Here is a 24,028-nt window from a genome sequence, read left to right on the forward strand (position 1 = left end):
TATTTCACCAAAACTTGGTTCAGTCGTGACAAGAAAATCATGACAAATAAAAATATGATTATTCCTTAGTATATTAAAAATCAATCATATTTGTTGAATGAAGTAGTTAGAAATAACTTTAGATTAGTTGTTTGGTAAATTTACAGACCATGTTCGAGCACATAGAAAATTTATAGTATCTATGCTCAGATGGAGACTGTACTGATGAATGTTTCCTGTTTGCATGTGTGGGTGGGTGGGGGTGAGTGCGTGAGTGTATGTGTGTGCATGTGTTGCAGTAAAGCCAAATCTGGTACTTTCCAAAGAGAGACCATAGCGATACTGCTGCTCACGCATCACTGATGACGTAACTCTTCCACACACCCACACAACACTTGTTCTGTATTATACCCACACATCTCACTCATGCTTTTCACAAACTGACATGGTATTCAGCTCTCTGTTCCACTCTGTGTTAACAATGGTGAATATACTGAATAACACTGAATTGTCTTCTGTTATTACAGTCCAATCGATTCTGTGGATTGATGTTTTTTATTGCTTAAGCATGGTCAGTTTTATAATGGACCTTTTAACCTTATTGTCAAAATTATTAATAAAGACATTGATTACAACCCAAAAGGATAAACACCGCATGGCATGGTCCTTGAAATAATGCTGCAGACATTCATTGCAACAATCTAATACAGTATAGAAACTCATATTATATTTTTTAAATTACTGTAGAACATTGAACTTTTATAAAGGTCTTGTCAGCTCTAGTAGTCTAACGAACAGTTGTCAGACAGCAAAGCAGGTTGTGAGAAAGGAGGAAGACATGCAGTAAAGGTCAATATGCTGAAACTCGAACGCTGCGTCGCAGACTAAGGCCTCTACACTTGGGTTGCCCTGTAACCCTTTGCCATGACCACCCCCAAAATTACTGTTGCACATGATAAAATTACAACTATTCTCATCTCATCAGCTGTGTAAGATTACGTCTTGCAGGAAACATACACACAGCTTCATCACATCAGTGGAGGAACAACAAAGAAGTTACACATACTGAAGCTTTCTTCTTGTGGGTGTTTATACATTAGGTAATGCAGTTAAAAACTCAAAGTAAAAAACGACTTACTTGTAATTTGGTTTTACACACAAAATGGCAAAACGTAAGTAAGAATTAAATTATTTACAAAGCAAATGTATTGCTTGTAAACTGGAAGAGACATGAATGCATACTAGTTTTTGGTGTTATTATGATATAAATGGAGGAAACTATTAACTGCGGTAAAATGACATGAATCAAAGGATAAACAGAGATAATGTGGAGGTGTATGCTTCTATGGGTTATGTGTCTTACTGATGGACTGAACGAGAAAGATAATCTGTTCTTGCACCTGAAAACCTACTTGTTTCATACCACAAATTGCCAAGTGTTTTGGGGACAATACAAAAATCTTGGCCAGTTCATCCGTTAGTGATTTGCAATCAGTTTTGCACAGATGTTTTCCTCTAATAGGAACAATGTACACAAAGGAAAACAGGTGGTCTGCAATCAGCGCATAAAAAGTATATGCACATTTTAAAAGAAATGGAATATCAAAGGACAAACAAAGATAATGTTGAGATGCTTGCTGAGCTAGGTTATGTCTTACTGATAGACTGAATACTAGATTATGATAGATGGTCTGCAATCAGTGCATAATTAAAAAGTACATGCACATTTAAATAAATTGGAATACCTTGAAAAAGTTCCATATTTTTCTCAATTCAGAAAGTGAAACTGAAATATTAGATTAATTAAAAAGAGAAACATATTTCAAGTCCTTACTTCTTATAATTTTGAAGTGAGAGGTGATGAAACTAACAATTCAGTTTCTCAGAAAATGTGAATATTATTATGATCAATAAAATAAGATATTTTAAACAAGAATATCAGGCTTCTGAAAACTGTTTATTTATATGCACTCAATACTAATACTAACAATAATACTAATTTATATATATATATATATATATATATATATATATATATATATATATATATATATATATATATATATATATATATATATATATATATATATATAAGATCGCTACAAAACATGGCTTTGAAATCTACTTTGGAAAACAGTGTATAATATCTTTTAGTTTTACCCTCCTGACTAAAACAGGACAAAATATACCCTTTAATAAACCACGAAAAACGGATTTCTAAATGACGTTAATGTTTCTGATGTTGCTCCCGTGGCTCGACATTATCCCTCAAAGACTCAGGAACACCATGACATTTTAATATGTGTCCACATCCACAAAAAAAATAAGTAAAGAAATCTGAACCACATCACCTTCAGCTTTTCACTATTGATCAAACGTGACTCTGCGGGAATAAATCGCCTGTCCCTTTTAATTCTGATTTCCGTGCGTGATATATATTGTGATCACCTGTCAGATGCGGCGCCTGCGCACTAGAGCAGGAGGCGGAGTGGGGCTCTGTTTGCTCTCAATCTGCTGCTGCCCTGTGCCCTCCATCCCTCTTGCTTAGACGGGCTGACACTGAACGGGAGTTATCCGACGAGGACTGAGGAGGATGGCGAAGCAGATCTGCTACAGATGAAGGTACGCCTTCACTGGGCTACACTCAGAACGGCACCGCGTTTTAGTGTTTGACATTGTGACCGTGGAGGGTGAAGGATGCTTGGCTGCAGGATGGGAGGGAAGGAGAGGGTGATGGTGGACGGGGTAGGGAGGGGGGGGAACGCGGCGCGGATACCAGATGGTATGTTGTGAAATTAAAACGATGACAAGGGATTCGCTTGGTTGTTTAAAATCTCCCCACATAGTAGGACCATTTAGATTATTTGTCGATTTGAACAGGTGTCTGGTCGTTGACATAAATAAACATTACGTGGAAACGTGTTTTTTCTCACTCTTGGACCTGTCGTGGATGTATTCTCGTTCAGAAGGATCTTGTGTCAGGCATGCTGTGTTCCCCACACAGATCATCTGCTGTGATAACGTCAAATCCGACTGTGCTTGTGGGCAGAGCAAAGCAGTGATAACGTTAGGCTAAAAGGAAATGTATTCACTCACTTAGAGATCGTTTCCCCCCGCGGATCTGCACCCCCTTTAAGCTTTGCATTTAAATGGAAGTGGGTGTTTAGAAAGAAGAATTTAGTAAGATGCATGATTTGGTGGGTCCCTACCCGGATGTGCCTGCAGTTTCTTCATAGGGCGAGAGAGAGAGAGAGAGAGAGAGAGAGAGAGAGAGAGAGAGAGAGAGAGAGAGAGAGAGAGAGAGAGAGAGAGAGAGAGAGAGAGAGAGAGAGAGAGAGAGAGAGCGAGCCTCAGCCTCTTAGATTTCCCCGTATTTACCTGTCCTGCAAAAGATTCCTCTCGCTTAGACAAACATCACTGGAATTATTTCATTGTGGAAGGGGATTAACAGCCCAATCTGAATCTGTGCTGGTTGCAGCAGGAGAGCCAGTTGTAGCGGGCTAAGGATCTCCTTCGTCGCTGCATGTTGGACTGGTTTATTACATTGCAGGAAAGAGATCACGAGTGATCATCGGAGCGGCTCGAACACTATCCGTGGTGCTGAAAGCAGCAGTAGATAGAGAGTGAATCGAGTCGAGAAGCTCAAAGTGGACATATATTGGGAATGGTTTTATTTGAACATATATTTTCTTCTTTTTTTTCTTTCAATTTTTATTTTTATGAAAAATTCCTATTTGAAGCATTGAAAGCACATTTTGTTCATATAATTGTATTTATATGAAAAATGAGAAAAGATTTATTTAGATAAAATGTTCTTTTTAAAGGCGTCAAACACATTATGACACGTGACAACACCGACTTTCTCATCACTATGATACCTGTTAGTACGTGGAATACGGTCAATCAGTAAAATCAATCTAGAAGCAGGAAAATTGGCTTATACTTAAAAAAAAATCAGCCAACTTCACAAGAACCCAGTTGTGATGATAAGATGACTGGGGTAAAGCATTTTCAAAACTGCATCTCTATTGGGATTTTCCTTGTCTGCAGGGGTCGGTACTTATTAAAAATCCAGCTCACTGACGCATGTGGGAAGTGCAGGCTGGCCCATGTGGTCTGATCCAGTAGATATTGCTGGAGTGAAGTACGCTGATAGAAAAGTGTTAGAATTCAAGTAGGGTATTAGGGGAAACCAGGCCTGGCAGATATAATGTTAAAATTGTCCTAAAGGGCAGTCATAATGTTCTGTCTGAATGATGTATTATGTAACGCACTGTTTATTGTGATTGATTGCCCAAGGAAAAACAAATCCACAATATTTAAGTAATTTCTTTATTATATGTTCCATTCACATATAGTTTGCCTATATGTCCCAACCTTCCAGATCACTCAGATCTTATGGTTCTGAAATTCTCTGTATCCCTAGAACCAGAATCAAACATGGAGAAGCAGCATTCTGCTTTTATGCACCACAAATCTGGACCAAATTTCCAGAAAACTGCAAAACAGCTGAAACACAAAGTTCTTTTAAATCAGGGCTAAAAACCCACCTGTTGAGCGTTGCTATCAACCCATAATCACTGAAACATTGATTAGCATATTTGATGTCTATTAACGATTTTGATAATGGTACTTGACAACATGCAATGTTTGTTATTGGTTTTTCAATTGGTGACTGTTTTATGTTTTTACTTTGGTATTTTTATGATGCAAAGCACTTTGAACTGTCTTGTTGCTTAAACGCACTGTAAAAAATTGATTGATTGTCATATTGAATTTAAATGATTAACCTCTTTTTGTTTTGTTGATAGCAGCAAATTGGCTCAAAAAGCATTAGATATGTGTGCGGTTCAAAAGTCCTTAAGCTCTTTGTAATCTCTTCCCCTATCTTGCTTGTTGTTATTTCACACTTAATTTATTTTTCTCTGTTGTGCATTTAGGAAGTCTGATGTAGAAGCTGAGCCAGAGGAGAGCCCTGGCAGCAGCAGCAGCAGCAGTAGCAGCAACAGCAGAAGGGCTGTAGATGCCCTCTCCTCAGGTGCGGCTCCAGCCCAGGCCTCTGCTGGAGAGCCGGGTCAAAGAGGGGACAGCTCCTGCTCTGACTCTGATAGCCTTATAGACTCTAGTTCCAGTGAGGAGGAGGACAAAGTAGAAGAAGCAGACCCAGCCATGTTCTCCTCCAAATTTCTCAGTGGGGCGAATCCCCTGAATGCTATGTCTTCTGCTGTGAATAAGTTTGGCTTGTTCGGAGATGATGGGGAAGGGGATAAAAAGTCACCTCCTCAACAGGGGAGGAAAGCATCAGGAGAACCACAACCCGGACCTGGCCCTGGAAAAAACACGCAACAAGAACAGGCACCCCAAAAATCCAACCAGGGTCCCCTTATGCAAAAATCCCAGCCTCTCCCTAAACAGGGATCACCACAACTACGTGGCAATGGACAGACTGCTCCACCAACAAATAAACCTGCAGGACAACAAACTAAAGATCCACCCCAGCAGAGTTCACCAAAGCATGGAATTCAACATCAGGTTCCAGCAAAGGATGAAGCACAACCTGTATCTTCAAAACAAGTTCCACCCAAGTTGAAAGAACAACAAGACTCTGCTAAGAGTAGTGTACAAAATCAAGAACTTTTAAAGTCTGGGGTACCCACAAACACTGGGTCAGAGAAAGTAAGCCAACAACAGCAGTCGTCACCAAAAACTAGACAACAACTGCACTCACCTAAGGTAGGACAACAGCAGAAAGGGGGCAAAAATCAAATAGCCGATAGACAACAAGACATTAAGTACCCAGGCACACCTGAAGTGACACCTGTTGGCTCTCCATCATTGGGAGCAACCAAAGCCAGACCTCAGTCAAAAGCAGTTTCTAAACCTCTTTGCCCAGTGTGTAACACAACAGAACTTAATATCCATACCAAGGAATCACCTAACTACAAAACCTGCACACAGTGTAAAACTGAGGTGTGCAGCTTATGTGGCTTCAGTCCTCCAGACACTGATGTAAGTAGTGGCTTCATTATACACACATATGTACACGCATATTTGTATTAATAGTAATTGATAAAAAATCTCATCTAATTGTAGAATTGTATTTTTATTTTCTTTACTTTCATGTACTAATTTAGCTGTATCTATCTTTGAACTATTATATAGGGGCATGAGTGGCTTTGCCTAAACTGCCAAATACAAAGAGCTCAAGGAACTTCAGAGCCACCAGGACCTCCTAAGAAAAGGCCTTCTGCTCCTCAAAACCAGAAACCACCACCTGGTGAACCTGCAAAAAAGGACATTTCAACACCAGGTTCATCACCGAAAGTACAGTCTAAACCAATAAAAGTGTCAGCTAGCGATGAACCTCCTAAAGGACCAGAAAATCCAAAGCAAGGTGCCCGGTTAGGTCAAGCTCAGAGAATGACACCAGATTCTCAGCAAGCATCAGGATCTCCAAAAATGCATCCAAGTGGTCAACCTGGCCAAACGCAAAGCAGGGTTACTCCAGCTCCACAGCAGGCATCTGGAGGTTTATTTGGCTTTAGTAGTGGTGCTAAAAGTGAATCTGCAAAACCAGATGTGTCAGCAACGGGGAAGATGTTTGGTTTTGGTTCCTCACTTTTTAGTTCTGCATCTACCTTAATTGGCTCAGCTGTTCCGGATGAACCCAAAATCACAACGCCAGTTTCTCCCAAAATGCAGCTCACAAAGGACAGTAAGGCAGCTTCTGGCCAAAAGTTAGAACTAGAAAAAAAGCAGCAACAACCTCAGGATAAAAAGACTCAGTCAGCAGTGCAGAAAGCAGGAAAATCCCCTGCAGAGGCTCCAAAGGCAGCAACAGTCTCCCTCAATCCTATCGACAAGGGCCAATCCATTTGTCCGATTTGTAAGATGGTTCTTAATGTTGGCTCAAAGGATCCTCCCAACTACAACAGCTGCACAGAATGCAAAAGCACTGTCTGCAATCAGTGTGGATTCAACCCCATGCCAAATGTAAAAGAGGTAAGACATGTAATATTCATTGAATAAATCTGGAAAGAAAAATAATTGACAGTATAACAAATAACATTTTCACATAGGCTGTTTTCTAAACAATTCCATCGCTTTGTGAACAAAGTCATTTCTTTCAGAGATAAAGCAGTTTTTCAATCAAAAAGTATTGCTTATTCTTATACAGTCCTGTGTCTTGTAAAAAAAATGTCTGCACTGCATTTGTTTTTGGAGAGAGACTAAAGCTAATACATAAATACACACATAATTCAGAATATATTCTGACATAATTTAAAACAATAGGTGATTGTCCCAGGCAACAACCAGTGTTGACTGCAAATTAGCTTACCTTTCCATGTCAAAGCACTCACTGCACAGATTTTGGGAATACAGAATGGATAAACAGAATGACAAACTTGGTGCTACCTGAAGCACATAGAACCCGACACTTGACGCTGTAACTCAATGCACAGTAACTATCTAGCTTACCAAGGATAATCCAGGGCTACATGATCTTGTTGTTTAAGAGCATGGATAAAGTAGTTCTAGAACAGAACTAAAATAAAAAATGATATGAAAAAGAAATGCAAGCCTTGAGCAATATACAGAATTATCAAGATTTCTAGTACCAGTTGTAAAGGTTTGTAGGGGGATTTATTGTTTTTATTCATTACTTTAAAATAAATAATTCTTTTCTAATAGCAAAACCTCACACAAAAATATTTTGTAAAATCCAAACATTGGTTTCAGTGCATTTATTCATGGTTGGGACATATAGAAAGAGGGAAATTTGAATGTTGTTCTTTGCACTTCTCTATTCATCTTCAAAAGTCGTGGACCTTCTCTTAGGTTATTTTCTCTTCACCTTACCCAATAGGTTTTCAGAATAATTTAGTTTTAGAGGTTGTGATTGCCATTGAAGAAGGCCCGTCGAACCGTGACGGCCGCGTCGAGGACTCAAGGCCTCCAAACATGGGTCGCTCTATCCCCTATGCCACCATGGCATGCCCATTTTAAACTAGTTTTAATCCACTTTTACAATAAAGTAATTTTTTTCTGAAATTAAATACATTTCAAAAGGTGACTTCTACCACATAGTTTATTTCTTAATTATCTTTGTATGAGAAAGTAATCATAAACTCAGTTTTATCATTGTTTATGTCATTACAGTCCTTACATTCAATAATATTTGGGATTTTTGTTTAAAATGTAACAGCCTAAACTTGCACATATTTTCACTTAGGAACTTATGCTAGATGCAGTTTATTCATATCTCACTTTCTTCCTTTGTTTTCTTAAAGGAGAAAGAGTGGCTTTGTCTGAATTGCCAGGTGAAACGAGCTGCTGCAGGAACTGAACCACAGAAAGAAACGCTCTTGGCTGATTCATTTAAAAAAACAACTGCAACATCGCCTGGACCTGAAAGGACTTCTGCTCCTGGTTCTCCTCAGAAAAAAGAATCAACAGTAGCTGTAAAACAAGTCAAGACTGAAGGACCAGTAAGCCAAAGGCAAGCTGGCCAAGCTCCTGGACAGAAGACACCTCAGCAGAGCCAAAGGATAGATCCTCAGAAACAAACCGACCAGACCATCAAGCCTCCACAAAAAACTGGAAATGCCACAACACAAGAGTCTGGAGGCCTCTTTGGTTTTGGTGCTCCTAAAAGTCAAAGTGATGCAGCAAAACCTGCAGAATCAGTGACTGGGAAAATGTTTGGTTTTGGTACTTCCATCTTTAGCTCTGCTTCAACTCTAATTACTTCAGCTGTCCATGATGATCCCAAAACTACAGCACCTATTTCTCCAAAGTTGTCCCCTGCAAAGGATCCCAAATCTCTCACAGTCAAAAAGCAAGAACAGGAGAAAAAGCCACAGCAGGTACAGCAAACCCCAGGTCCAACACCAGTGAAGCCAGAAGCAGATAAACCTCCCTCAGAACTGCCAAAGAAAGAATCAGCCTCACCACTTATTTCCAGAATGTCTGATTCCACCTGTCCTCTCTGTAAAGTAAAACTGAATGTGGGCACCAAGGACCCTCCAAACTACAGCACCTGCACAGAGTGCAAAATTGTTGTCTGTAACCAATGTGGATTTAATCCCACACCAAATGTAAAGGAGGTAAGATCAGGAGTTTAAGTAGCAAGAAAATGTTTGCTAAAATTCTTTTTTAGCTCTAGCTAAATATATATATTACATAAATATTTATCTTTAAATATTTATTTAAAAGATAAATGTTATCTTTTAATAAATATTTATTAAAAGAGGATTCTAAGCTACATAAACAAATAATTCTAAACCATAATCTTTTGCTCTGTTTTCTGCCTAAATCTATCTGAATGTCTAATTATGTTTGTTCTATTGTAGATCAAAGAGTGGTTATGTCTCAACTGCCAGGTGCAAAGAGCACTTGGGGCATCTGAGCCTCCAGGAACACCTGTGATGAAATTACGAGCCTCTCCAAACAAAACATCTGCATCTGCTGATGCTATACAGAAAGAAACACCCTTACAAGAGAAAGAAATTTCTGTACCTGCTAATTCTAAGGAGACTATGCTATTAGGCTCCCCACAGCACAAATCACAAAAATCAGTTGAGCAATCAGCAAAGGCCGAAGTCAAAAAAGGACCCGAATTAAGAAAACAGGTCATACCAGAAGCCAGTCAAAAAATTCTGGAACAAGACCAAAAGACAAGTTATAATAAGCCATCAGACCAGACAAGTCAGACTGAACAAAAAAAGAGTGGTATTGCATCAACAAAAGAGGAAGATGGAAGGTCCTTAAAATCTGGTGGTTCCAAGCCTCAACCAGAAGCTACAAAACCTACTGAGTCACTTGGAGGAAAAATGTTTGGCTTTGGTTCTTCAATGTTGAGTTCTGCTTCCAATTTTATAACCTCTGCAGTACAAGATGAATCAAAAACACCACCAGTATCTCCCAAACTTCCAGCAGCAAAGGGAACCAAATCAATTCCAGTTCAGAAATATGACTCAGAGAAGAAACCAGAGCAAGTTCAGCAAACTAGTCACTCTCCATTGCTGCAAGCCAAAGTAAATAAAGATGTAATATCTTCAGATAGTCAAAAGACTGACCACTCTACCTGTCCTCTATGTAAGACTGAACTCAATATTGCTTCCAAAGATCCTCCCAACTACAAAAAATGCACAGAATGCAAGACCACTGTGTGCAACCAGTGTGGATTTAACCCAATGCCAAATGTGTCAGAGGTAATAAAAGTAATATTTTGTAAATGTGTTTATATCTTAAAAACAAATGTTGTCCTGGATTCACTCAACATCTTGCATAAAAAATTTCACTCTAAGTCCTATTGGTTTATGTTTTTCTCCCTCCAGGTCAAAGAATGGCTATGCCTGAACTGCCAGATGGAAAGAGCTCTCAGTGCCTCTGATGTCACTGGACCTTCCATAAAACCAGAGACTGAAACAAACAAAGCTTCAGCGTTAACTGTATGTCAGAAAATCCCACCTCCTAAACAAATGGAATGTCTAAAGAAGGAATTGTCTGACAAAAAGATAGAAGCCCCACTACCTGATTCATCTAACACCGAGAGGAGCTCCACATCTGCTTCTCCTCAGAGAACACAGCGTGCAGTTGTACCACCTGCTGCTAAAGAACCAGAAGCGAAAATACAGCCTAGCCCAAGCACTGGTCAGTCTCTTTCAATTGTCGAAAGAGTAACAAGTACACAGAGACAGACTGGCCAGGAAAGTGAGTGTGACCCAAAATACATGAAGATGAAACCAGATCTTCAAGAGGAATCAGAAAAAACAACCGGCTCAAAAGATACTAAAAAAGTATCTGAGGCTTCAAAAACAACTGAATCCTTGGGTGGAAAGATGTTTGGATTTGGTTCATCTATTTTCAGCTCAGCATCAAATCTGATATCGGCTGCTGAATCACGAACTACACCACCTGGCTCTCGTAAGATGTCTGCACCACCCCAACTCTCTGGCAAGATGTCTGTTTCACCAAAGATTTCACCAAAAAGTACACCTACAGTTTCTCCCAAAATGTCACCAGTTAGAGAACCAAAGGTTCTTTCTGCGAAACCAGGGGAATCTCAGCTGAAGAAAGAAGACAAAGTTCTATCACAGCCACATGTAGGAACAGTCTCTCTAAGATGTTCAGATGGAGGTCCAACTATCTGTCCACTGTGTAAGGGTGAGATGAACATTGGCTGCAAGCAGACTCCAAATTACAATACCTGCACTGAATGCAAGACCACAGTTTGTAACCAATGTGGATTTAACCCCATGCCCATGGGTGAGGTAAGTACTGAAGCAAAGCTTCGACTGTGAGAAATAAAGTTATTCAGTTCAATTCAGTTTTATTTATATAGCACCAATTCACAAAAAATGTCTCAAGGTACTTTAGACCTTTTCACCTGTACTCTTAAGTTTCTTCATTGTGTAGACAAACTGGCTTTTATTAGAATTTTAATGTTTGTTCTTAAATCAACACCTATTTTTTGTGTTTGCTGTAATTTAGGTAAAAGAGTGGCTGTGTCTTACATGTCAGGTGAAGAGAGCAGTTGGACCACCTGAACCTCCAGGCCCTCCTGCTTTAAAGACCCAAACCTCACCCAGTAAATTTCCTCCACCCACTGATGTTCAGCTGAAAGATACCTCCAAACTAATTTCTTCTCCAAAAAAGGATGGTCTCGATGTTGTGGAGCAATCTAGAGAACCTTTAGGGAAAGTTTCACCACAGAGAAAACAGTCAATGCCATTAAGCAAACCTCCATCTAGTGATGCTCCTCTAAAACAAGTTAGCCCTGCACTAGATCAGAAAGCACCTCAAGAAAAACTAAAAGCCGAAGAAAAGAAACCATCAGATCTGACAAACCAACATGAACGCAGACGGAGTAGCACTACTCCAGCAAAACAGCAAGAGTCTGGAGGCTTCTTTGGCCTTGTTGAATCTAAACCTCAGCCAGAAGGAGCAAAGACTGCCGAGTCAGTAGGTGGGAAGATGTTAGGGTTCAGTTCATCCATCTTTAGTTCTGCTTCTACCTTAATAACCTCAGCGGTGAAGGACCAGCTCAATACAACACCACCAGTTTCTCCCAAGATGTCTCCTTCAAAAGAGGCAAAATCACCTACAGCTCCAAAAGTAGAACAGGAGAAAAAGTCAGAACAGCAACAGCAGTCAGAGGATCAGCCAACTGCAGAACCAAAATCAAAAGAGATCAAGCCTTCTGCTTCCCAAAAGCTTGAGCAGCAGAAGAAAGCAGAGACATCCTTGCAGACAAAGACCCTTCCATCAGTACAGGCTAAAGTGGAGAAAACCCCATCAGAGGCTTTGAAATCTGAAGCAGGTACCCCTGCAAGTGTCAAACTAGAACAGTCCACCTGTCCACTGTGTAAGATCAAACTCAACATAGGCTCCAAGGATCCACCCAATTATAATACATGCACACAGTGCAAAAACACAGTGTGCAACCAGTGTGGATTTCACCCAATGCCAAGCAAAACTGTGGTAAGAGAATAGGAAAAAATAAAGTATATCACATTGTTATTCTGTATAGACTGTTGAAGACCAATCTATTTTAGAAGTGTAATTTTCTTGATTTGATGTTTCAAAAAATGATAAATATATAAACAACTCACAACCTAAGAGTTGTTCATATTAACTTGATTTCCTTCTGATTTTAGGTTGAGTGGTTGTGTCTCACCTGTCAGATGGAACGAGCTCTGGAAGTGACAGAGCCTCCAGGAGTTACTTCTCTCAAGCCTCAGGCAAAATCCCAAGCAGGCATCACCAGCCCAGCTGAACCTGAAAAGAAAGTCTCCTCTGCACCACAGTCACCTCAGAGGAAATTATCTTCACCCGCACAGCCCCCTGAGACAGCTGACAAGCAAGTAGTTAATAAACAGGCTAGCCCAGTTCCTTCTAAGAAAACCCCACAAGAACAGCAGAAAACATCAGGCCCAAGCAAATCACCAGGGCAGACAAGGCAAGCTGAACAGAAGCAGAGCAATGTGACGGGGGTGCCACAGAAAGATTCCGGTAGCTTCTTTGGATTAGGCAAAGGTAAAACTGAGCCTAATGTGGACAAACCAGTGGAGTCCGTCTCTGGAAAAATGCTTGGATTTGGTTCATCCATTTTCAGCTCTGCTTCTACATTAATAACCTCAGCTGTTCAAGATCAACCTAAGACCACTCCACCAGTATCTCCCAAGTTATCCCCTGCAAAAGAAGTCACATCCCATGCTGCCCAAAAGAAGGAGCAGCCAGAATCTCAGCAGCCTAAGGCACCTACTCTGGTCCAAGTCAAAGATGACAAGGGTCAGCCAGAAGCTTCGAAGATTATAGAAGCTTCCAAAGGTGCTATCAAACCGAACACCAGCTGTGTGCTCTGTAAGGCTGAACTTAACATGGGGTCCAAAGATCCACCTAACTACAATACCTGCACCGAATGCAAGAATAGAGTTTGTAATCAGTGTGGATTTGACCCCATGCCAAACCAGTTAGAGGTAAGAAATCTTGCTTTCCCATAGTTGCAACCGTTGATACCGACTCTTTGAAGAACTTTGAATAATAAATGTCTCTAAAACATAGAATTTTCCTAGGGAAATACTGGTAATACTGAATTGTATTGACATATTTGCACATTTATTTATTGATATTATGTTTTACTTAGTAGACATAAGCATTTTTTATTTAACATAATTTAACATTGTTTTTCTGACAGATGAGGGAATGGTTGTGTTTGACTTGCCAGATGCAAAGAGCTCTGGCAGCAGCTGACTCAGTACAGCCTCCTCTGAAGAAGGTTCAGGGATCTCCGAGCCAAGTTTCCTCACCTGGTACTGTCAAAAAAGAGGTGACAAATGAAAGGAAACACAGTATTTCTAAAGAAGTTGAAGTTATTGACAAAGCACAAGGTGCACCTCAAAAGAAAGACATATTGCAAACTTCTGCCTCATTGACGTCAAAAGATGAAACAGCTTCAGCCTCAGGTCTAGCAAAAGATCAGAAAACCAATTTATTTTCTACTGAGGGTACTCTAAAGTCTTTGGTTCCTCAAAGTGAAGAGGTAGGGCCTGTTGTTTCTGATGTCAAACAACCAATGCCTGCACAAGGTCCTCCTGTTGCCATAGACAGGAAGACAACTCCACTACCTCCAGACACATTCGAAAATGAGGAGAAATGTGAAACTATAAAGACATCAGCTGGACAGCTTTTCAAATCCATAGAGGATGTAAAACAATACCAAGCCAAAGAACCTCAAAGAAAAGGTTCAGAAGTAGAGGTCAAAGAAGATGATGAGCAGAAAACGCATGTCAAAAAGATACCAGACAAACCTCAGGAGCCTAAAATTACTCCAACAGGGCAGAAAGAAGATGGTAAAGGCCAGATGGAATTGACAAAACAGGCTCAAGTTGCTTGTCCACTCTGCAAGGTGGAGCTTAACATTGACTCCAAGAACCCTCCCAACTTCAACACCTGCACTGACTGCAAAACCTCTGTTTGCAACAAATGTGGTTTTAGTCCAATGCCAAATATCTCTAAGGTAAATGAATACTAACTCATTCAAGTTTTTTATTGAAGATCTGTTCAACTATTTATGTGAAACAGTTTTTATTTGTTCAAAGCAACATAACATATCAAATGTCCACTACAAATAACTCTTGGTTCTATTTTTGTGTTTGCAGGCAAAGGAATGGTTGTGTCTCAACTGTCAGATGCAGAGAGCTCTTGGAGCTTCTGAACCCCCAGGCCTCCCAATGATGAAAACACAACCTTCACCAAGCAAAGATTTTCCTGCCCATAAACAGAAGAAAGAAAGCCTAACTGCTACTATTTCCAAGCAAGAGATTTCTGAGCCAGTCACTGACCCTGCTAACATTATTATGGCCAGAGAAACAGAACTCCTTCTTGTTAGTGAACCAACAAAGGAGGTCTCTTGTGCATCTGCTTCAGTCCCTGATGAAAGTGGTCCACCAACTGCCACAAATGTAGATGTTTCACCAGCCTCACAAAAGCCATGTTCTGATGTGCCGAAAGTACAACCAGACACACCACAGCAACAAATTCAGAAAGTTCCTTCTTCTACTAAGCCTGCTATTCCAACAGATGAGGCAAAACGAGGTCCACCTACAGACAAGCCTACCTCTACACCACAGCAGAAGGGAGCAAAACAACCCACAATACATCCTAAGAAACCTGAGAGCTCTCCTAAGTCTGCATCGCCATCAGTTCAGGCTACAAAACCAGAGTCAGGTAGCTTCTTTGGTTTTGGAGGCCCTAAAACACAGCCTACAGCAGAAAAACCTGCAGACTCAGTTACTGGAAAGATGTTTGGCTTTGGCTCGTCTTTCTTAAGTTCTGCATCCAATTTGATTACTTCAGCTGTTCAAGATGAAAATAGAACTACTCCGCCTACTCCTCGTAAGATGTCCGCCACAGATAGAGCCTCTCCAAAGCCTACACCACCAGCTTCTCCTAAAACATTACCAGCACTGGGTGCTAAGGTAACTTCTGTGCAGAAGACTGAGGACAAGAATTCTGAGAAACCACAGCCGACTAAAATTCTTCCAACAGAACCAGCCAAAGTGACAAAATCACCTTCAGACAACTCTAAAGTACCACTAAATGGGCAAGATGCTTCCAAGACTGATCTGTCAGTGTGTCCACTTTGTAAGATCAAGCTAAATTTTGACTCCAAAGATCTTAAAAACTACAACACTTGCACAGAGTGCAAGACTACAGTGTGCAACCAGTGTGGATTTGATGCAATCTCAAATATATCAGAGGTAAGCATCATCTTCACAAAAGTCACATTTGCAATTATTTACTTTAGCATAGAGACATATTACATTTGTATCCCAGCAGTGGAAATGATTAGCTTAATCAAGCATTTGACTGTTTATCAGTTCTGTCAGAATTTGGATTCGAAAATACTTACAGGTAAAACATATCATAAAACAAAAAAGTGATTCTCAAATATTTTGTTTCTATAGGAGATGCGAGGGCCTCACTTGAACTGTCTGAATTAACAATTTTAATAACAAACACATAATACCTATTTTTCATTCTCTGGATTATTTTCTTATAAAGACATTCTGCCATTAAATGATGGTCACCCTCTGTTGTATGTTGACTTTCCAACATTTCTTTGATGTCATTTGTTTCAGACAAAGGAATGGCTTTGTCTAAATTGCCAGATGCAGAGGGCATTGAAAGTGTCAGAGTCTACTGTAGCTCCCGTGGCAAAACAGACACCAAGCGAAATTTCACAGTCTTCTCCAGTTATACAGAAGGAAACTGTTACACCAATCAAGCATATCCAAAAAGATGCCATGGAAGCTGCAACCCCATTGCCAACTGCTCCACCTCAGGAAGATTCTGTCAAAAAGGTGCCAGTGGTTTCAGGTTCTGACCAGCACAAACCAAATGAAAACCTACAACAAATGAAGATTACTCAACGTACCAAACCAGAAGTAAAGCCAGATGTTGGAAAACAAGACATTGGAAAAGTGCAGCAACAGCCTGCAAAGCTACCCACACAGCCAACCAAAATGGCTTCACCAGTTCAGCCTACTAAACAAGAATCTGGGGGCTTCTTTGGATTTGGTGCACCTAAGGCACCAGTGGCAGCAGCAAAATCTACTGAATCAGTGACTGGGAAGATGTTTGGCTTTGGCTCATCTTTTCTTAGTTCTGCATCTACACTAATCCAATCAGCTGTTCAGGATGAACCTAAAACCACACCACCTACTCCAAGGAAGATGTCCACTACTGCTCCTACTTCACCTAAAGTCACACCTCCAGTTTCTCCTAAGATACCCCCTGCCAAAGATACAAAAATACCTGCTACACAAAAATCAGAGCCACTTCAGCAAGATAAGCCTACTCCACCACCTCAACACGACAAGCCTACTCCACCAACTTTGCAAGACAAGCCGGTTCCACTATCTCAACAGAACAAGCCTACTCCACCACTTCAACAAGCCAAGCCTGCCTCACCACTTTCACAGATGAAACATACTCCACCACCTTTGCAAGATAAACCTGCTCCACCACCAAAACAGGACAAGCCTGCTCCACCACCACAACAAGTCAAGCCTACTTCATCATCTCAGCAAGACAAGCCCATGCCACCACTTTCACAGACCAAGCCTAATCCACCACCTTTGCAATGCAAGCCTGCTCCATCACCACAACAGGACAAGCCTACTCCACCATCTTTGCAAGACAAGCCTGCTCCACCACCTCAACAAGACAAGCTTATGCCATCACTTTCACAGACCAAACCTACTTCACCACCCTTGCAAGAAAAGCCTGCTCCACAACCACAACGGGACAAGCCTACTCCACCACCTTTGCAAGACAAGCCTGCTCCACCACCACAACAGGACAAGCCTACTCCACCACCTTTGCAAGACAAGCCTGCTCCACCACCACAACAGGACAAGTCTGCTCCACCCCCTCAAAAAGACAAGCCTGCTCCACCACCTCAACAAGACAAGCCTGCTCCACCACCTCAACAAGACAAGCCTATGGCATCATCTTTGCAAGACCAGCCTACGCCATCTCCTCCACAGACCAGACCTACTCCATCATTTCAAGAAAAAATAGAAGGTTCACCACTGTCCACAGAGGTGAACAAGGTTCTTCCTACACCAAGTGTGTCTACCTGTCCTCTGTGTAAGGCTGAACTGAATGTGGGATCAACAGATAGTCCAAATTACAACACCTGCACTGAATGCAAAAACACTGTCTGCAATTTCTGTGGATTTAATCCCATGCCTCATACTGCAAAAGTAAGTCAAAATTATGTTATTTTTGCATGCCAAATTTTTCTCTTGAAAAAAAGTGTTCATTTTCACTTTCTTTCATTCAAATAACCTTAAATAATTTCTTTTTGAATGACAAGAGTTCCAGGTTATTTACATCTTGATCAAATCATTATTGGATTGGGTTGGATTGTCTTGGCCACTTTATCACTGCAGTGTGTGGGGTTTTCCCTGACTGGGAGTGCAGCTTATTGAATGTGACTGTAGCCAATCAGAAAGCACGGATTCCCCTCCGTACACCACATGGCATGATTGAACCCGTTGTACCTACGATTTCTGTCAGCTAGTTTGTGGTCTCTCAGGTTTTGAAAATGGGCCGACGATCAGCCGACAATTCCAAAATCGGCCGAACTGGGCATTACGCTAAGGAAATGAGGAAGGGAAGGGTCAGTGGAGAGCACCGGATTGAGCCTTTTTTCATCCAGTGTCATCAATAGAAAGAGAAAAAGGCAGTAAGAAATGATAAAGCCGCTAAATTAAAATGAGCTCGATAATTTTAATTTACCGTGCAAATAATTGATTTATTGTTTATCGTGACAGGCCTAGTATCAGTATTGTTCATGTTTGATAAATGTGACATATGCGAGCTACTGCACTTGCAATTTTCATAAGTCTATGACTTTAATGGGAACTTAGTTGGATGCATGATATTCTCTCCTCGTCTTTGAATTAAGGATCTCATTTTAAAACAAAGAACACATGCAAGACAACATGCTGCATGTAGGCTGTTTTGGGGCTTTCTCTCTTGACTGGACAGGTCAGATTTGTTGCATAACTGGCTTGTCGACAGACTGGCAGTACTAAAAAGTATTAAAGTGATGACTGATGGTTGCGCAACAGCATTAGTGAGATGGGATCTGTTGTAATAGGAAACCAGGGACGAGGGAAACTCCAAACTCTGTCAGAGATTTGAAATAGCAAATCCCTGTGATATGCCAATAAGTGGGTATAAAATGGATTAAGCTCATCACAACACAATACGTCATAGAATCTCATGTTTCTTGTCAGTCAGTCTGCCCCCTCTGATATCAATGACTCCTGGTAATTCAGCTGTTTCTTCTTAATTGTTTGTGGGTGGCAATGACCCAAGTGTGCTGGCTTTTACACAGGCAAGTTAAGGTTGATGGATTCATGAGTGTCAATGTCTGCTACTTATTCTTATGCAATATTTTTTTGAATGCCATCTTGAATAGTTAATCCCCTAAGATGTCACTAATTCATCTCCCACACCCTAAGAAACAAAATTCAAGAAGCTAGGTAATACAAGGTTTGTAAGGTACTCTCTGGTTTTTTTCTATGGAGTTTGCATGTTCTCCCTGTATACTTGTGGAATCTCTCCGGGTGCTACGGCTTCTGCCCTCAGTCCAAAAACATAAATGTTAGGTTATTCACTTCCATTAAATTGCCCTTAGATACTGTATAAGTATGCATGTATGCAGACATGGTTGTTTGTTCAAGGTGTAACCTGCCTCTCACCCAATCACTGCTGGAGATAAGAATCAGCCCCTTTGTAAAAGAATTGGTAGGATGTTGCCTTAATTTATTTTATGGAGTTAGATAACATGCAAGCAGATGTTTACCTTAATCACAGATTGTTCTAAAGAAAACATATATAACTTGCAGATGTGTATCTCAACAGAGGAGACACTAAAAATAGGTCTTCTAGGGGCAGGAGAGAATTTCCTCAGTTTATTTTCAGTGCAGATGCATCCCTTTTAACGAAGTAGAATTAGCCTAACCCCATGACAGCTGGACAGAAAGAATAAGCATACTCTATTCTACTGGCCTTTTTTATTCTTGTCAGTTTTCTGTCATAACATTTTTTGTGGGCTACTTCAATTTGAAAAGGACTTATAATGTTTGAAAGAGGAGGAGTCTGCTTCTGGCATCTTGAGTGCAAAGAGAACGTCTGTCCATTTCTCTATGTTGCCTGTTTTGCTTTAGCTGATGTCATTAAAAGCCTTAGAGTGACTGTTGTCTGATAAGTAGGACACACGTGTATCATGGTTTGCCAACTAAAGCTTTTTACATGACAGATGAGACAGTTTGAATGACAGTTTGCTTGTTTATGCATGTTGAGTTTAGATGAATTTTTTTGGTTGATAGATTATTTTTTCTGCAACACTGCTGGGCTGGAATAAGGCAGAAAATATTATTGCCTGGTGGTTTAGTGATGGGTTATAAGTTGAGAGGACTGACATACCAAAATTTATATTAATGTGTAACAAGTAAGAAAAGGAGCACAAATATTTTTTGGCATTGCTGTCTACAGTTAAGGATTTGGCCTGGCGTATTTTAATTATACAATGGCTTGAAATGAAATGTCATCTTAGCTGCCAGTTTTATTTGTGCAAAGATCATGTGGGAAAAGCTTTGGGTTTATCTCAAGCTACTGTGTTCAAATATAACAGCAGTTGCAAAGGATCTCTAAGGACATTTTTAATCTCCTCAGCAACTGGAAAAAACATGGCATACCCTGCCTACATGTAGTCCACCAATGAAAAACCATAACAAAGATACAAGTAAAAACAAGAGCATGTCTTCCATTAAATATAGCAGATGAGCATTAAGAAGAGAGATAGGAAAGAAAACAAAGTCTTAAAACAGACCTTGAAATGTAATGATTCATATGATGATTGTGATGGGATGATAATTCAAGATCTATGCATGTTGGTAATTTGTAGTTCTTATTAATGACTAACTATGGAAAAAAATAAACATGAGACAAAAAGTTATTTGGTTTTAACCTTAAAGTGGAAAATATTAGATATAAATATTTTTATGGTTAAGAACTAACATGAAAATATAAATGTGTTAAAATAAAATAAAATAAAAGTAAAATACTTTTTAAAGATACTTCTGTACTTCTTGAAGGTCTATATGTTTTATCACCAGAAAACATAAACATAAACTATAAATGAAAAAGGAACAAAAAAATTAACACATCTAATTCTGGAAATATTAGAGAAAAGGCCATTTTTTATTTCATTTGAGCCCAATGTCAAATACATTCATTTCTCTCAGTGACTAGCAGGCTGAAGCACATGCTTTGCTAGGTCAAGCAGAGACAGCTGGCTATTTGAAGTTACAGTAAATCAAAACATGCATGGATCATTTAAAACACAACATAAATATATTATTTCATAAAAAAACATACTATATGTGTGCAACTCGCATTTGTATGCTGGGTCAAGCATTACTGATTTTCCCACGTTTGTATGGTTGGATTGACACAAGCATCAGTCCACTGCTTGTGAAGCTCTTCTAAAATCTTGAATGGATTTTGCTGAACAATCCTCTTTGGGCTGCAATTATCCCTGTTGCTGGTACACCTTTTGTACCATACATTTTCCTTCCACTCAACTTTGTATGTATATTCTTAGACTCTGAGCCCTGTGAACAACCAGCTTCTTCAGCATGGTCATTTGTGGCTTTCCCTCCTTATTGACGGTGTCTATGACATTTGTCAGGTCAGCGGTCTTTCCCATGATTGTGCAACTTATGGCCACGATTCAGAGATAGTTTAGAGGAGCAGGAAAACTTTGCAGGCGTTCTGAGTAAATTAGCTGATTAGGGTATGACTAATTTTTTTATATTTAACTTTCCCCAATATTCTAATTTTAATCCAAACTTTTGTTTATATATTGATTTATGGTTAAACTAACCCCACTAATAAGTTTTCCTAATGCTAAGTTTTGTTTTTCAGTAACAGAGTTGATGCAGTAAAGGTGCATGTTGGGTAATGTGTAAAAAATTATCAAGCATAATTTACTTGCAGTGCCATTACAGTTTTAGCATAGTCTCCATAAATAGTATACAATGCTATTCTAAAACTGTAATGTCTTTGTGATGCAAAAATATATAAACATTTAAATCTTAACACAACATATTAAATGTTTTTTTTATTTCAAAGATAGTTTTTGTTATTATATTGTTCATCCCTCAAGCTGCAGTCAGCAGCTAAGCAAAATCAGTGTTGCTATTTTGAAAGATGTTGTGGCTTTAAGCGAAGTTTCCTGATGCACCAGCTGTCAGAGTGGAAAAATGCAGTGGATGCATTTCCTTGTTTGCAAAATGAAGCACTCTGCTTATTACAGATTAGTAGGTCAACATTCTTTGTTATCCCAGGGCTTAATATATAAAGAGTGAAGCCCTGTGGAGCTGCTGAAAGCCCAGCATATTTGCAGCCTTATCTCTACCCAAAGGTATGTGCCAGAAAATCAATAGGAACTTCTCTGGCTCTATTAGAAACAACATGACAGCAATGGAGACTAAGAAATTATGCCATTAGATGAAAATGACAATAACCACTTCTTTTGTAATTCTAGTTAAATCTTGCTTTGCTTGGAAAATACAAAGTTTAAAGGTAGCTTAGACTGATATGTCATCGTTTTACTTAGCATTCTGATTAACTATTTATTAGACTCGATCCAAATGATATGATAATATAATGATATTGGTAACAATTTTTATACAAACTGAAGCTGATGCCTACAAATTGTGTTTCAGAAGATTTTCTAACCTCGATCTTTGTGATGGTCAGACAATTCACCTAAAAGGCATATCACACAGCAACTTGTGAGAGCAGCAGCTCCCATGGCTCTCTGCAAGGAGCTCCTGCTCTCTCCCTCCTCATAAAACAAATTTAATCAGACAAAAGGGCAATGGTAAGTTTCCAATAACCATATTTGTGAGTCATGTGCCACTTAAAACAAGTGGCTAATTGGCAGGCATTGTGGCAGGAAAGATTAAGTTAACAACAACAACAATAATAATAATAATAATAATAATAATAATAATAATAATAATAATAATAATAATCATAATCATAATAATAATAAATAATAATAAAAGAAGAGTATATTTTGCAATTGGCCAAAAAACAGTTGCAATTTAAGAACTACGATGTCATGCTGTCAACACTTTTAGCTGTTGGTACTATTGTTGAGTGAAAGAGAGGTTGAGTGAAGTTTTCAGTATTAGTATTTTCTATGAAACGAAGTAAAAAAACACACAGAATGCAATTTTACATTCTAGGACATGGCAATGGAAGAAAGAAGTCAGAGTGGAGTATAGCAATGTTGACCTATTGAGCTTTTAAATATACAAGGTTTGATTCCTGACGTTAGAATCTTTGTGGCATATCTCCAACTTCCCTTTCTGTCGGATTAGTCTAAATAAAGGCACTCAGAGCCAAAGGATCTTTAATTAACTAAAGCTGAATTAACTTTCATGCCATAAAACTAATATTTTGTTGAAGCACATATGGTTCAGTTTCAGCAGTATTCTCAAGATTATACCTGCCATCAGTTGAATCTTACAAATCTTCAATATGGGCTTATCTGCATCTTTGAAGTGATAGGGTTATAGAACGGAAATCTTTTCTGTTCAAGAAAGATCTCCCAAAATATTTTTGATTTAATTCTGTTATGACTTCAAAAAACCAAACCATTTGACCATTTTGCCTATAACTCCAAATGGTATGTTTGTCACAAAACAATCATTATATAATCATCAGAAAAATACTACTAATTAAAGTTGCAAGCAGCATTGGGTGGCTGTCACAGCAAAGAGGGGACTTCTTGCTTAAAGGGGGTATGGCTAAAGTGGCGTCACCAATTGACCATGTGAATGTGATGAGTGCTGGACTGTTATGACACGAGAAAGTGTGATGTAGCTAAGACTTTACATGTGGAAGTTTTTCAACCTCGATGTTTTAAGGTGAACCGTCAGATTTTGAGGACTTGGCAATGCCCACATGTTTTAATGCAGCAAAAATCATTTGATTCCTTTTGATCTTCAATTCCTCAAGACTTTGCTGAGTGATTGTGAAGTCTTCAAGTCAAAAGCTGTAGCCCCCTACAGTTGGGTCTGAGTTCACTCAGACACGATCTGTGTGAAAGAGCCAAAATAGCAGTTTTGATCCAAAATGGTCAACTTCCTGTGGAATTTGAATCATTATACCAGGAGACTTTTTCGTAGGCCCTGACAAGATACATGAATAGCAGGTTTGATGGGTCAGTTTATCAGGTTTGTGAAAAAGATATGTTCTCCACTCTGACTAATTGAGAGAATATTTTCAAGACAGAGTGAGCAAATGTCAAGTGAAGATTTGGGATGGTGATACTGCCAAAGGAGACTGAATGATGAAATTGAATCAAAAAGAGCTTCAAAAAGTATCAGTTTAAATTTGTGCACACTTATGAAATTATGTATGCGCAGATTTTTATTTTATAGAT

General features: G+C 39.4%; 1 protein-coding gene across 5 annotated transcripts in view; it reads left to right on the plus strand.

The window, feature by feature from the left end:
* The first annotated feature begins 2,502 nt into the window (after positions 1–2,502).
* Positions 2,503–24,028, plus strand: part of LOC102226236 (protein piccolo-like) — a 62,783-nt gene continuing 41,257 nt past the window's right edge. For all 5 annotated transcript variants that reach the window (XM_014469854.2, XM_023350701.1, XM_023350687.1 and 2 more), the window contains exons 1-11: positions 2,503–2,601; positions 4,920–5,988; positions 6,142–6,981; positions 8,271–9,086; positions 9,333–10,193; positions 10,320–11,255; positions 11,476–12,465; positions 12,642–13,463; positions 13,682–14,503; positions 14,646–15,746; positions 16,128–17,756. In XM_014469854.2, the coding sequence (XP_014325340.2) occupies positions 5,149–5,988; positions 6,142–6,981; positions 8,271–9,086; positions 9,333–10,193; positions 10,320–11,255; positions 11,476–12,465; positions 12,642–13,463; positions 13,682–14,503; positions 14,646–15,746; positions 16,128–17,756 (9,657 nt within the window). In that variant the 5' untranslated portion in view covers positions 2,503–2,601; positions 4,920–5,148. The remainder of the gene's footprint in view (positions 2,602–4,919; positions 5,989–6,141; positions 6,982–8,270; positions 9,087–9,332; positions 10,194–10,319; positions 11,256–11,475; positions 12,466–12,641; positions 13,464–13,681; positions 14,504–14,645; positions 15,747–16,127; positions 17,757–24,028) is intronic.

Source organism: Xiphophorus maculatus, chromosome 2 (genome assembly GCF_002775205.1).
Source record: "Xiphophorus maculatus strain JP 163 A chromosome 2, X_maculatus-5.0-male, whole genome shotgun sequence".
NCBI lineage: Eukaryota > Metazoa > Chordata > Actinopteri > Cyprinodontiformes > Poeciliidae > Xiphophorus > Xiphophorus maculatus.